The sequence below is a fragment of the Cricetulus griseus genome, chromosome 3 (assembly GCF_003668045.3).
Source record: "Cricetulus griseus strain 17A/GY chromosome 3, alternate assembly CriGri-PICRH-1.0, whole genome shotgun sequence".
Classification (NCBI taxonomy): domain Eukaryota; kingdom Metazoa; phylum Chordata; class Mammalia; order Rodentia; family Cricetidae; genus Cricetulus; species Cricetulus griseus.
Genome location: NC_048596.1, coordinates 15787314 through 15802223, shown reverse-complemented (window position 1 = coordinate 15802223; position 14910 = coordinate 15787314). Strand labels below are relative to the sequence as shown.

The 14910-nt window shown below is 40.8% G+C and overlaps 1 protein-coding gene across 2 annotated transcripts in view; it reads right to left on the bottom strand.

The window, feature by feature from the left end:
* The window catches only part of Oga (O-GlcNAcase), a 34589-nt gene that overhangs the window by 13834 nt on the left and 5845 nt on the right, over positions 1–14910 (bottom strand). The window contains exons 3-10 of one of the 2 annotated variants that reach the window (XM_027407165.2): positions 14782–14879; positions 12158–12288; positions 10053–10224; positions 8405–8503; positions 6567–6851; positions 4656–4814; positions 2343–2956; positions 956–1130 (exon numbers count right to left, since the gene is read on the bottom strand). In XM_027407165.2, coding sequence (XP_027262966.1) covers positions 956–1130; positions 2343–2956; positions 4656–4814; positions 6567–6851; positions 8405–8503; positions 10053–10224; positions 12158–12288; positions 14782–14879 — 1733 coding nt within the window. The remainder of the gene's footprint in view (positions 1–955; positions 1131–2342; positions 2957–4655; positions 4815–6566; positions 6852–8404; positions 8504–10052; positions 10225–12157; positions 12289–14781; positions 14880–14910) is intronic. The other variant, XM_035441802.1, reaches the window with a different exon arrangement.

Genomic DNA, 14910 nt, shown 5'->3' with positions numbered 1-14910 from the left:
GATTCTTCCTTTTTAGTATTTAGGAGCCCAAAGGCACATGGGTGGAGAATTAAAAATCTTACTACTCAGCTAGCTGACCATGTTTCAGACCACCTATTTCACAACTAACATCATGAAACCCCCATCGAAGTATTTTCAACTACTATGAAAACTGACACGTCAGTTAGCTTTGCTGCCTGCTGTGTGCTGTAAGTCCATTGCACTGAAAACCTGGAAATGAAATGAGGTCCCTGGAGAAACTTGGCCATGCTGGTGCTTTTTTTTTTTTTTTTTAAAACCAAGTTTGGAAATTTCCAAAAACAAAACAAAACAAAAAAAAAAAGGAAAAGGAAAAAAAGGGAAGGGGGGGGAAGCATACAAAAGTCCACTGGACAAAGCAGAGTTGATAGGGGACTGTAATTTCCATTCCATGCTAAAATCAATTACTTGGTAGAGGGTTAAAGAAACAGCCACATGAAGTAATTCCAAATAGCACCAGAATAGCCTTCCACTAAAGCTCGCATGCGCACAGGGCTGGGAGGATAGCTTCCTCTTGCCAGGCCCCTAGGGTAATTGCAGCAGTTATTCTATTAAACACAGCACTAACGTTATCAAGACACAGCAAGCAGCAGAAAGCTTACAGAGTCACATCTCATAGAGTCTCATCTCCAAATCAGGTCAATGGAGGACTCAGGGTTCCATCCAGGAAGCATTCAGTCAGAGCATGTTAAAGTCAGTACTTTCTAACAGATTTTCAAGGTATTTATGGAATTAGCCCAAGGGAGAAAAATTAACATTTTCAACAAAATTACTAAAACCTCCAAATTTTTCAACTGTGTTCACCTTTAATAAAAATGTAGGCAAAGAACTGAAAAACATGGAAATTTGCCAATTCCCTAAATGGTTTTCTCCCTGTGGGATAATTTAAGTACAATATATATGAATGAGGAGGTAAGATTATTGCTGCTGCACCTACCTAACCACTGTACAAAAGACTTCACCATAGACATTATACTCTTGATGTCCCAAACATAGGAGTACATGTCATAAAGGATTGTCCTGTTGGCACAATTAGAGAGCCGAGTGAACATCCCCATCACTAGTGCACACATCTCTTCAAATTTGGCTGCTCGAGACCGCCATTCTTCAATCTACACAGGATTAAAAAGAACGAAACAATTTTAAGTATAACAAAATAAGAGTTACAAACTGAGCTCTTTATCAGGCGCATGCACTTTATCTTAAACATTAGTTAATCATTGGTTTAAATTCTAGGTAAGCAATAATTTCCCCAAACTGGCAGAAAATACCTGAAATATACTTCCTCAACTTCCAACTGGCAAGTCAAACTGGAAAAGTGAAGGTACCAGAGGTAGAAAATTCCCCATTTACTTTAAAGAACACATTCTAAAATATGGTCAACTTTACACCAGGTACCAGTATATCCACTTAAGAATTTCGGCAGTTTAATGCACTTGTTACTCTTGCAGGGGACTCAGATTTGTTTCCCAGCACCCACATGGTGGCCTCACAAACACCCATTACTCGAGTCCCAGGAGATGTGATACCCTCTTCTGGCTTCAGGCACCACGCACAAATGTGGTTCACAGACATGTATTCAAGTAAAACATTCATACGTAAGAAATAAAAATAATTTCCTCACAGCAATGTGGCTGAGGAGTGTAAACGAAGAAATCAAACTTGGTCATTTTTTTTGCTGTTTTGAGGCCGATCAAACTCATGATGTAGTGGAGAACGACCCTGAACTCAGGGGCCTTCCTGCTTCCATCATGTAAAGGCTACAATTGCAGGTAAGGACCACCCACATCAGGCACAGTGGAGGCTTCTTTGTTATAGGTGAGGGGCTTCCACAATCCTAACACTGGGGAGCTGAGCCTGGAGGACTACTGTGAGCAGGAAGTCAGCTGGCACTATACTGACAATTTGTTTCAAACCAAGCAACCCACATCAGGTGGCTCACAAATGCTTCTAACTCTAGCTTCAACGGATCAAATGCCTCTGGCCTCTGTGGGAACCTGGATTTATGTTCCTACATGCACACACACACAGAGACACACACACAGATACATACAGATCCCTATACTCAATTACAAATAAAACTTAAAGCCTGGCAGTGGTGGCACACCCCTTTAATGCCAGCATGTGGGAGGCAGAGGAAGGTGGATCTGTGTGTTCCAGGTCTACAAACAGAGTTCCAAGACAGCCAAGGCTCCACACAGAGAAACCCTGTCTTCAAAAACCAAAACTAAACACCTTAAAATATTTTTAGGCATTATAAACAAATCTCTGCACATTACCATTACTAGTGTGAGGAGCCAGTAAGGGACAATGAGCATACTCACTTTTTCAGAGTCTTTCCCTTTGCAATTGACACTGACAACACTACTGTTTGCTCGAAGCCACTGAAATTCTCGTAACATCTGTGCTCCTTTGGGTCCATGCTCATAAGGAAGATAGAAGAGATCAGCAAGTAACTGCAAGTCCTCTAGAGTCACTGGCTCTGCAGTGTACAAAGGCTTTTCATTTGGACCTGGCACAAACTGCTCCTTGTTTGTTTGTTCATCAGTCTGCATAGGAGCAATATCATTAATGCAATCTTCTTGCATAGACATCTCTGGCGATTTTGATTCAGCTATGCTCTCCTTATCTGTGTCCATTGGCTTCAATTCCTCTGACATTTTAGCTTCAACAATTTCAGTTAGTATTTGATTGTCATTCTTGTGCTCTGATTCCTCTTGCTTTTCTACCACCATATCCATGGGTTCTTCATCTGGCTGTTTCTTTTCTTCCTCCTTGGTCAGAGCTGAAGGTTCACCACTCAAAGCTGCTCCCTGGCTCATAATGGGCTCCTGGTAAACTGTTGTAACTACAGTCGAGGCATTTAAAGAGGGCGCTGCAACTAGAGGAGTCCCGTCAACTACACTGGCCTTAGCTCCACTATGTGCAACTTGCCTACCTACCAAGGGAAGAAGGGAGAAACAAAGTTAATCAAAATTAGAAACAAAACAAATTAGACTTATTAGACTTTAAGAAATTTTTTTTTTCCTCCCCTGAGGCCTGGGAGGTAGCTCAGTAGGTTAAGAAACTTGTCATTAAGCCCAATGACATGAGTTTGATCCCTGGAGCTGATTCGGAAAGAACTGACTCTACAAAGTTGTGGTACGCACATGCCTATATGTGCATACAATAAATCAATGAATTCAATTAAAAGATTACTTGAAAACTGGCATGATGGCACACCCCTCTTCATACTGTAGCCTGAAGTGGCGGCGCACACCTTTAATCCCAGCCCTCAGGAGACAGAGGCAGGAGTTCCCTGCCAGCCTGTGCTACACGTGAGTTTCCCAGGAAAACCAAGGCTACAAAGAACCTGTCACAAAACAAAGTGTGCCCTGCCCTTTCAAGACAGGCTGAGCTCGATTCCCAGCACTCACATCAGGCAGCTGAGGGCCATAGGGGGTCCAATGCCTGTAGGGCACATGTATGTACGTGTACCACATATATGCCCAATGCCATCAGACACAAGAAGAGGACATCAACGCTCCTCAAAGTGGAATTACAGATGACTGTGAGCTGACCTGTATGTAGGGACCTGAACTCAGAAACTCTATGCCATCAAAGCTTACTCTTGCAGGTCAGACAGGACTATATAGCAAAATCAAAACCTTTTATCAAAATAAACAGGGGGACTGGAGAGGTGCTTTAGCAGTTAAGAACACTGGTTGCTCTTTTAGAAAACCCAGGTTTAATCCCCAACAACCACATGAAGGCTTACAACCATCTGTCCCTCCAATTCCAAAGTCTCCAACACCCCTTTCTGGCCGCCTGTGGCACTGCATATACATGGTGCAGACTTACATGCGAGCCTAATGCCTATACACATTAAATAATTCCTGAAGAAGCTGCACATGGGCTGGGCGGTGGTGGCGCACACCTTTAATCCCTGCACTTGGGAGGCAGAGGCAGGTGGATCTCTGTGAGTTCAAGGCCAGTGTTCTACAGAGTGAGTTCCTGGACAGACTCCAAAGCTACACAGAAACCATGACTCAGAAAACAAAAAAAGTTGGGCATAGTAGTACACGCCTAAAATCCCAACATTTAGGAGGAAAAATGGGAAAATAGGAGGACCAGAAAGGAGTTCAATGACATCCCTGGCTAAACAGCAGGTTCTAGGGCAGCCCGGGTTACATGCCAGCTTTAACAACAAAACTCAATGACACTTAGTGGATCTAAGTTAAGGGGCATGACCACACTTTGTGACTCAACTATAATCCAGTCTTTTTATGGAAGCTGGTTAGATCTGTGTGGTGGTGATGGTGGTGGTGGCATAAATCTGTATTTAACAATTCAGGAAGTGGAGGCAGGAGGATCAGAAGTGCATCTTTGGCTACATGTCAAATTAGAGGCCCATCTGGGCTACATGAAATCATATAAAACAAAAAAGTCCCAAGGTGGACGGTTGGCATCTACACGCACAGGCAAATGTAAACCCACACAATCATTCATACACACAAATAAATATAAAACAAGACATAAAATAAAAAAATTGATGGGCTATGATAAAGTTAAATGATAGACTGTTTGCCTAGCATGCATGGGATTCAAACTTCAATTCCCAGTAGCACCATCACCCCACACACCCCAGCCCAACTCACTGCTGTACTGATGAGGCACGCCGAATTCCTGCAACCATTCCGTTAAAGCTAGCTTTAAAGCCATCTGTGGACTATAGAGTATATCAGTTTCAATATCTTCATCACTGCCTTCATTTTCTAACTTTATCTGTATTGACACAGTACTGTCTTCACTGTCAGCTGGGGGAGAAAAACAAAAATAGTTTTGATTATAATAAAGCCTCCTCCCAAGTGAAAATGTATTAATTACACTTTGTTGTAGTACAAGCAAAGCAGTGAAAAAACTAAAACCAACATAAAACACAAATAGAAGACCCTCTCTAATAACCATCTAGAAAGTTACCTACTTGTTCAAGGTCCCAAGTAAAGTAAGAATGTTAGAATCAACGGAAAAGTTGCTCATAAATGTCCACCAAATACCAATAATGAGATAGCAACGTTATTAAAAGCATCACACCATCCTTTGTATAAAGAAAACACACAAGGCTACAGACATAGCTAAGTGATTAAAAGAAAACACACCTAAGTCTTCAGGCACTCACAACTTCAATGAATTAAAGCATAAGAGAAACTCAATGGTCTTGTTTCCTTATTTCCCTGTACAGCTGACTTTGACTAATCTAACATCTATCCCTTAGTCTTAAAAGATGTAGGAGTTAAATACCATCCACATATGCAGAAGGCCTAGATACAATACTCCTAATTGGGTCCTTTTTTGGGGTGAAAGAGACAGCAATGACAAAGCCATAAAATGACTCATTAATTCAGTTAAAAAAAAAAAAATGGAAGAGGGGTACAAACCGAGAAATAGACTAAGACTACATACCACCCACCAAGCACCATGGCATAATGCTCTACTAATTCAAATTTCATCAACAACCCTGTTTCACACTAACTTCAAAATTCTGAATTTTTTGCAGCTAGTGGTGGTACACACCTTTAATCCCAACACTCAGGAGGCAGAGGCAAGTGGATCTCTGTGAGTTCGAGGCCAGCCTGGTCTACAGAGGGAGTCCCAGACAGGCTCTAAACTACACAGAGAAACCACACCTCAAAAATTAAAAACAAACACACACACACACACACACAAAAAAAAAAAAAAAAAAAAACAAAAAAAAAACCATCTTTTTTTTTTGGGGGGGAGGAGGTTGGTTTTTAGAGACAGGGTTTCTCTGTGTAGCTTTGGAGCCTGTCTTGCAGACCAGCCCTGCCTCTGACTCCCAAATGCTGGGATTAAAGGTGTGTACCACCACTGCCCAGCAATCTTTTATTTATCATTATCATGAGTGCCCATGATATGCCTGTGGGCACACATCCTTGGCATAATATGAAGATCAGAGGACAACTTTGTGAGTTAATTCTTTCCTTACATTATGTAGATAACTGATACTGAACTTCAGACTGCTAGGCTTGCACAGGTAGCACCTTTAACCCACAAAGTCATCTTATATGCTCAACTTAATTTTTTTTTTTTTTTCTTTTTGGTTTTTTCGAGGCAGGGTTTCTCTGTGGCTTTGGAGGCTGTCCTGGAACTAGCTCTTGTAGACCAGGCTGGTCTCGAACTCACAGAGATCTGCCTGCCTCTGCCTCCCCAGTGCTGGGATTAAAAGTGTGTGCCACCACCGCCCGGCTAACTTCAAAATTTTTATGACCAATATTTTCCCCTGAGCCCATGACCTTTATGTGCCGCAGCTCTACTTCACCCAGCTCAAATATCTACCAAGCTGTTTAACTTGTAACACTTCAGGGTATCACCTTCCTCTCGTACACTCTGTAGATAAGCATCACCACCTCTTCTCCAACCTAGACTGTACACTTTCTTCTTTCCACTTCCAGTACTCAGGAAGATGCGCCTGCCATCCAGTGTAACTAAGGAAGACATGCTTACCCATGGCTCCCTCACAAGTCCATCATCAGACACAGGGTACTTACTCATCACTACATCCTTCCTGACTCCGTTCATGTTTGACTTGTACCAGGTGGCAAGGGTGTGGATAGCAACATAGTTAGCTTCAAATTCACAGTTTGGATTAGTTAGCACTCCCTTTAGCCGGGGGATGAGTTCTGTGGATCTTCCTTTGTAGGGACCGAGAAACAACCTCTTCTGATCATAATCATTAGCATGAATATTGTCCCAGATCACCGGTGCTCTCTTGATGATCTTAGAAACCTCTTCAATAGACTCCACTGGAATTTCTTTTGAAACAACTTTTGGACCTAGAAATAATTTGTTAAAAAGAACTTCCTTATTTGCAGAACTTTCTACATACTTCTTTAAAATATACTTTAGCAAGGCTGGAGAGATGGTTCAGTGGTTAAGAGCATTTACTGCTCTTGCAGAGTACCTGGGTTGGGTTTCCAGAACCCACATGGTGATTCACAAGCAACCATAACTCCAGTTCTAGAATCAGATGATCCCTTCATGGGCACCAGGCACGTACTTAGGTGGACATACATATGCAGGCAAAATATACATAAAAAATACAATAAATCTAAAAGGCAAGTTTGACAATCAGAGTTCAACCCCACAACTTACCCTTAGAAGGAGAAAACAAAATCCTACAAACTGTCCCCTGACCTCTACATGCACATATACATACACAAATAAATGTAATTAAAAAAATGTAAAAAGGTAGATGGGCATTGGTGGTACACGCCTTTAACCCCAGCACTCGGGAGGCAGAAGCAGGCGGACCTCTGTGAGTTCGGGGCCAGCCCTATCTACAGAGCGAGTCCCAGGACAACCTCCCAAGCAATACAAAGAAACCCTGTCTTGGAAAAAAAAAGTAGAAAGTAAAAAGGTAAAATAAGGCCAGTGACAAGGCTCAGTGTATAAAAATGCTTGCCCACCAAGACTGATGACCTGAATTCAACTGCCAGAAACCTCATGGTAGATGGCTTCAGCTCCCATAAATTGTCCTCTGACCTACACACACGTGCTATGGGAGCAGGGGCATAAACACATACAGTCTCTCTCATAAGTAAATGTAATTTTTAATAAAACAAGGGGGATGGAAAGATGGTTCAGCAGTTAAGAGCACTGGCTGCTCTTCCAGAGGACCTGAGTTCATTTCCCAGCACCTACATGGCAGCACACAACTGTCTGTAATTCCAGTTTCAGGGGATCTGACACCCCCACACCAATGCACATAAAGTTAATTATTAAATAAAACAACAGTGGGGGGGACCTCAGCTGATAAAAAGCACTTGCTACCAAGCCTGATGAGCCATGAGAGAAATGCTACCAGAAGCTGTTCTGACTTCATACATGTGCTATGACACATGCAATTACACACATACACAAAACAGTAAAAATGTGTAGAATTTTCAAATATATAAGCAGCTTTTACATGTCTGCCTTATGTACACACTATGCTGTAAATTCCTCAGCTGCTCATTTTAATTTTTGCTTTTTTGTCTTTTTTTTTTTTTTGGAGACAGAGTTTCTCTATGTAGTCCTGGAACTCACTATGTAGACCAGAATGGCCTGGAACTCAGGGAGATGCATCTGCCTATGCCTCCCAAGTACTGGGATTAAAGGTGTGTGCCACTATGCCCAGCTTCAACTTTCCTTTCTGAACTAGCATAGTCTCCTACAAGTCTAGTATACAACTACATTGGCAGAGTCGTTGGCTCTTTGACCCTCAGCACCACATAAACTGGGTATATTGGATATAGCTGTACTCCCAGAAGAACCATTAATACAAAAGTATTCACCTAATAAAAAGTCCCAGTAATAAAAGTTTACTAAACAATTCTTGAAGACTTACCTGTCCAAAGCACCTCAATTCCAGGCAAAAGCTTTTCACCCACGGTCCGTAAGTAAGGAGACTGAGCCACATTTGGGTAACAGAAAGTGCCACAATATTCTGAGTGCAAAGGGGGAGAAGATTAAGTCAGGATTGAAATGGCCATGGATTGGACCTGGGAAAATGCTTAAAAACTCTGTATTATTCCTATTCAAACGGTAAAGGGCTCTTTATCATACATAAAAGGAATAAACTTAGGCAGATGTTAATATAATAATTCATACAATCAGATATTCACATGGGTGGTGGGCCTGTTCCAAAACCCACGGCAAAAGTTCACAGAAAGCCGCTCTAGGCTGGACATAAGATGTCACAGACCAGCCTTCTTTATATGGAGATTCAGTCTCTTTTGTTTTCTTGGGGAACAGGCTCTGTCAGTAGGCTAGCTAGCCTCAACCTGACAGTGGTTCTCCTTGCCTCTGCCTCCCTAGTACTTGGATTACTGACGTGCACCTCCATGTTTGTGTTTAAAAATACAACAAAGAAAAAACCAGGGTCTCCATATGTACCAGACTGACTTGGCCCAAGAGAGTCTAGATCTCAAAAACAAACAAAATCCTGAAATTTTCAGCAGTAGTACCAAGCAATCATTATAATCCCAGTCATTAGAAATGTACTCATTTTATTGAAGATTTTGCACAAATTTAAGTTTCTTAAAGGAACAGTGAAGCCTGCCATGCTGATGATGTATGCACATCTATAGTCCCCAACTTGCTACAGGAGACAAAACCAGCACCCCCCACCCCAGAAAAGAATTCTGAAAAAGCTATTTTTACACTATCATACTATTGTCTCTTCCTGAACAAGGAAAAGTGAGCCAGGCAGTAGTGGTGCACACCCTAATCCAGGCAGGGCAGCTGGATCTCTGAGTTCAAGGCCAGCCTATTCTACAGAATGAGTTCTAGCACAACCAGGGTTACACAGAGAAACCCAGTCTCAAAACCCCCCATCCCCCCACCCAAAAAAACAAAGAAAAATGTGAGCAACGTTTATGGAGGTGAACTGTGAGGTGACTAAGATGAAAACACTTTCTATGCTGACTACTAGAAATAGAGACAAATGAGAGTGGGATGAGTGAAAACAGCGCAGACAGAATTCATGGGCGGAAAAAGGGAACAAGTAGGAGGGAGTGAGACGTGGCTAAGTTAAAATCATGTAAACTTGATTTTCTCATTTCTATAATACTGTTTTCCTCCTTTAACCTTGACAATGTAATGTTTATACACTTCTAATACTAAAAAAGTATATAACATCTCCAGCCTACTTCTTTGGTATTATAGGGTCCTAAATTTCTCCTATGTACGACTTTGAGGAATGTCTTCTAAATATTCCTTTTACACATGATGGAAGGGATACAACAGGTACAGTACATGGATCCTTTTTTGTTTTGTTTTTGCTTTGTTTTTTTAAGACAGGGTTTCTCTGTGTAACAGTGCTGGCTGTCTTGAAATTCACTTTGTAGACCAGGCTGGCCTTGAACTCACAGAGATCCACCTACCTCTGCTGCCCTAGTGCTGGGACTAAAGGTGTGCAGTACCATGCCTGGCTTACATGAACCCTTTTTATGTATTCCAAGACTAGTTAAATACTGAGTTATTATATACAATACCAGTAGGACAGAAGAGGAACGTTTCCGGTTCTCCTAGGTACTGATAAATTTCATTTGTGATAGAAACTTGTGCATGTGCAAAAGAACTGAACACCTCTTTGTCTGCTGCACACATATTATGGTCAATATCATCAAAAAGCAAAGCAAATGATCTGCACCCAAATTGAGAGACCTTAGAAAAGAAAAAAAAAAAAAGAAAGAAAAAGAAAAAGAAAAAAAAAAACCACAATTATTAGTTCATCTCAGAGAAGGGACTATTTTAAATATATACTAATGGCTATCTCATAAGTCAAATACTGTCCTTGCAATATCAAAGCATATCTGATCTTTTTACATTTTCAGTGGCAGCAATTCTAAGTTAATATATCAAGTGTTTTGGGACTCAATTTCCATTTTGGACTAAATGGAGTATATGTTCAAACAATATTTATATAAGACAACCTATCCTAGAAGATCCAAGAAATTCATAAAAACTGCCTCCAAAGCTACAGAGAAACCCTGTCTTGAATCCCCCCCCCCAAAAAAACATGAAAACTACAAAAAGGGAGCTGGAGAAATGGCTCGTGGTTAAGAGCAGTGGCTGCTGGTCCAGAGGACCTGGATTCTATTCCCAGCACCCACATGGCAGCTCACACCTGTCTGTAACTCCAGTTACAGGGATTCTGGTATCCTTACACCAATGCACATAAAATAAAGTTTAAAAAAAAAAAAAAAACTACAAAGGTATAAACAAGTATACTCAGTCTATGAACTATTTAGGCCTTGCTTTAGTATTGGAAAGCACAGCAATCCTAACTAATTCCTTTTAGAAATGCCTAAGTAGGCATCAGAATGAACACGATTAACAGGGAATTAACTTCCTCTTAAAAGTTCATTCATGAAAGAGTTAACTTAAAATTTTGGGGCAATGTGGTTATTGAAGCCAGAGCCTGACGTATGTTAAATACCCACTACAAAGAGCCACACTAAACCCAATCTTAAATATTTTATTTTTAATTACTGTGTGTCCGTCATTGCACATTATACATGAAGCAGTCAGAAAAAACTTTGAGGAGCTGAATTCTCTATCTCAGTGAGGCAGGGTCTTTACAGCTGCCATCATACTATGAACTACAACTAGTTGTCCCACTGAGCTTCTGAGTAATTCTCCTGCATCCACCTCCAATTTCTGTGTCAGAATGCTGAGATTCCAGATTTGAGTCACTGGATCCAAGTTTATAAATGTGGGCTTCAAGAAGCAATCTCAGATCTCCAGGCTACTGCAGCAAGAGATTTTACTTCCCAAGACATCTTGCACTGCCTCCTAATTTGCTTTTTAAACATCTATTTCATGCATATGATTTTGCCTGTGTATCTGTGCACCACACACATGCTGTGCCATGGACACCAGCAGAGACCACAGAGAGTCCCTGGAGCTGGAGCTGCTGCCATGTGGATGCTGGAATTGAATCTGGGTCCTCTGGAAGAGCATCCAGTGCTCTTTTTTTTTGTTTGTTTAGTTTTTGGTTTTTCAAGACAGGGTTTCTCTGTGTAGCTTTGGAGGCTATCCTGGCACTCCCTCTGGAGACCAGGCTGGCCTCGAACTCACAGAGATCCGCCTGCCTCTGCCTCCCAAGTGCTGGGATTAAAGGCATGCGCCACCAACTCCCAGCTAAGCAGCCAGTGCTCTTAACTGATGAGCCATCTCTACAGATTGCTCTTTTTAAGAGAGTCTCACACTGTAGGCCAGGTTGACCTCGAATTCTTAGCAATTCTCTTACTTCAGCCTCTTAAATGCTGGAATATTATGAGTCACCACACCAAGCTTCTACCTTAAAGGATTCACTACCCATGTGATGCCACCAGTGTGAATGTTTGCTTAAAGAATAAAAGCCTACTGGTGGTGGTGGTGGCCTACGCCTTTAATTCCAGCACTCAGGAGGCAGAGGCAGGTGGATTTCATTGGTATTTTAGTTTTTTGACTGACAAATATTTCTCTACCCAGAATTATGAAGTAATAATAGCTATAGAAATAAAGTATTCATTTGATTTCCTATGTAACATTATAAAGCAATTAAAAATGTCATTTCAATATTGAGTTAGGAAAAATTTTTTTAAAAAATTACCTGATCTAGTTTGCGTTTCAATGTTGATACTTCCTTGGGGTTAGAAAAGGTGATATCCAATCCTGGTGAAATAGCATAGATGAATTCTATCTCATATTCTCGTGCAGCAGAGATGAGAGTCATAAGTTGCTCTAAAGAACAGAGTCTTAGTTTTAGAAAGCAACACAGAATGCTAAAATAAACTACACTTTCTAAGTGAAGACATCATTTCTTCCGATTTACAGTCAAAGAAAGGATCTTTAAAATTTAGAAAGTATCATATTCATGTAAGGTATTTTGGTACAAAATTGGGCAGTTGAAGCAGGAGGATTAGGAGTTCAAGAACAGACTCCGCTACATAGGCCATTTTGGGCTATATAATAAAACTATCCCAAAACAACAAAAAGAGCAAACGATTCTCATATTCAATGTGATAGCAGGCCATATAAAATAGCACAAGCCTGAAGTAAACACTGATACAAAGAAAAAAGAACAAGTTTCCTATGCTCTTTGTGGTGGCTCACACCTCTAACCCCCAGCACTCACAAGGCTAAGGCAAGAGGAAAGCTGTGAGTTCAAGTCCAGCCTGGGCTACATACTGAAGTGAATTCGGGGACAGCTTGGGTTATGAATTAGGACCTGCATCAAACAAACAATTCACACTTTTATTTGCAGCAATATTTTAAAAAGATCTTTTTTCCCTCATTTTCAAATAGTTTCTTAGCCTTTTGGGGCAAATAAGTAGTTAGTTATCAGTAAGGCACGTTCCTTTTAGTGTTTTTACATTTTTATTTGTGTGTGCACTAATTGCAATGTGCACACGGAGGACAGAGGACAACTGAACTGAAGGAGTCAATTCTCTCCTTCCACCAGACGACCTGAGAATCAAACTCAAGTTGCCAAGCTTAATGGCAGGTACCCTTATACAACAAACCATCTCACCAGATCCCTGAATTGTCAAGTCTCTTATTGAATGCAAACCATTTCTATTTCTCATTAACATTTGAATGGTATGAACACTGTCTTTTTTTTGTTTTATTTATTTATTATGTATACAATATTCTGCTTCCATGTATATCTGTACACCAGAAGAGGGCACCAGGTCTCATAATGGATGGTTGTGAGCCACCATGTGGTTGCTGGGAATTGAACTCAGGACCTCTGAAAGAGCAGTCGGTGCTCTTAACCTCTGAGCCATCTCTTCAGCCCATGAACACTGTTTTTTAGAGGGGGTTATCTGAGTAAATAAAATTCTTAGCCAATTTACCTAACTCCATTTATCTATCACCTCTCAAATAGCTATCACACTGTCTACCTCTATCCCGCCATCACAGCCCTCGTCTTAAACAACTCCCCCCCTGAATTGTCAATTCTCTTACCAAACACAAACCATTTTTATTTCTTGTAACATCTGAAAGGTATAAGTACTTTTTGGGGGGTGACGGAGTAAATCTGAGTAACTGAAATTCCTATAGTAAATAGATGTGCACAATTCTACTTATCTATCAATTAATCTATCACAACTATCACGTTATCACCATCCCCTTCATCACTATAACCTACCTGAAGCCAAACTATGTAGAGCAGGCTGGCCTGGAACTTGTGATGTTCCTGCCTCAATCTCCAAAAGGCTGGAATAGAGGACTGAACTTACAGATATGTGCTGCCATGCTGGCCTCTACTGCTTTATAATTTGAAAGAAAACGCTTTTGTAAAAAATAAGGTTAAGTAATGTCCTCAGGGGGCTGGAGAGATGGCTCAGTGGTTAAGAGCACTGGCTGATCTTCCAGAGGTTCTGAATTTGATTCCCAGAACCCACACGGCAGCTCCAACCTGTCTGTAACTCTCAAGATCTAACATGCCTTTAACCCCAGCACTTGGGAGGCAGAGGCAGGCAGATCTCTGTGAGTTCCAGGACAGGCTCCAAAGCAATACAGAGAAGCCCTGTCTCAAACAAACAAACAAAAAAAGATCTTACGCCCTCACACAGATATACATGTAAGCAAAACACCAATGCAAATGAAGTACAAATAAATTATTAAAAAAGTAATGTCCTTAATAATTCTAATACTTCAAAAAATATGGACAATAAAAATGTGACTATAAAGAGGAAAAAAAATAATTCTTACACTGCATCTCTATAATATCTATAGAAAAGTCACAGATTTTAGCCTTTAAGTTAAAATGTAATATACATCTATGGATATATCTAAGATCACCAGCAGAAATAATGAGTATCATCTCTGACCACAGAGCAAGTGGAGTCAGTCTGGCCTATCTATGAACCACACTCAAAACCATGACCTTGTTATGTCACTTCAAATCTTCTCTAGATCACAGACTAGCCACCAGACAAAAGGAAAAGTTCAGTATAACACCTTAAGACAGTCCCCTCACTCACACATGTATTCTGAACTCAACCTATCAAAATAAAAACATTACAAGGCCTGCAAAATGGCTAAGGATAAAAGTACTTGCCACATAGTCTGTCAGACAGAATTCAATCCCTGAAACCTTCAGCTGGAAAGAGAAAATAAACTCCATACTCAAGCACCTGTCTGCACATGTGTGCAAGTTCAGGAGCATACACATGTATGTACATACACACACACACACACACACACACACACACACACAAAGATTACCAGCTTCTTCCACTGAATACATCTCTCGCCAAAACATCCTATGTTTGTAGTCATCCTTTGGAGCATATAAGTATGTATTTAATTCCCATTTCTGAAGCCTTAAGAGAAAGAAAAGTATACATGCATAAG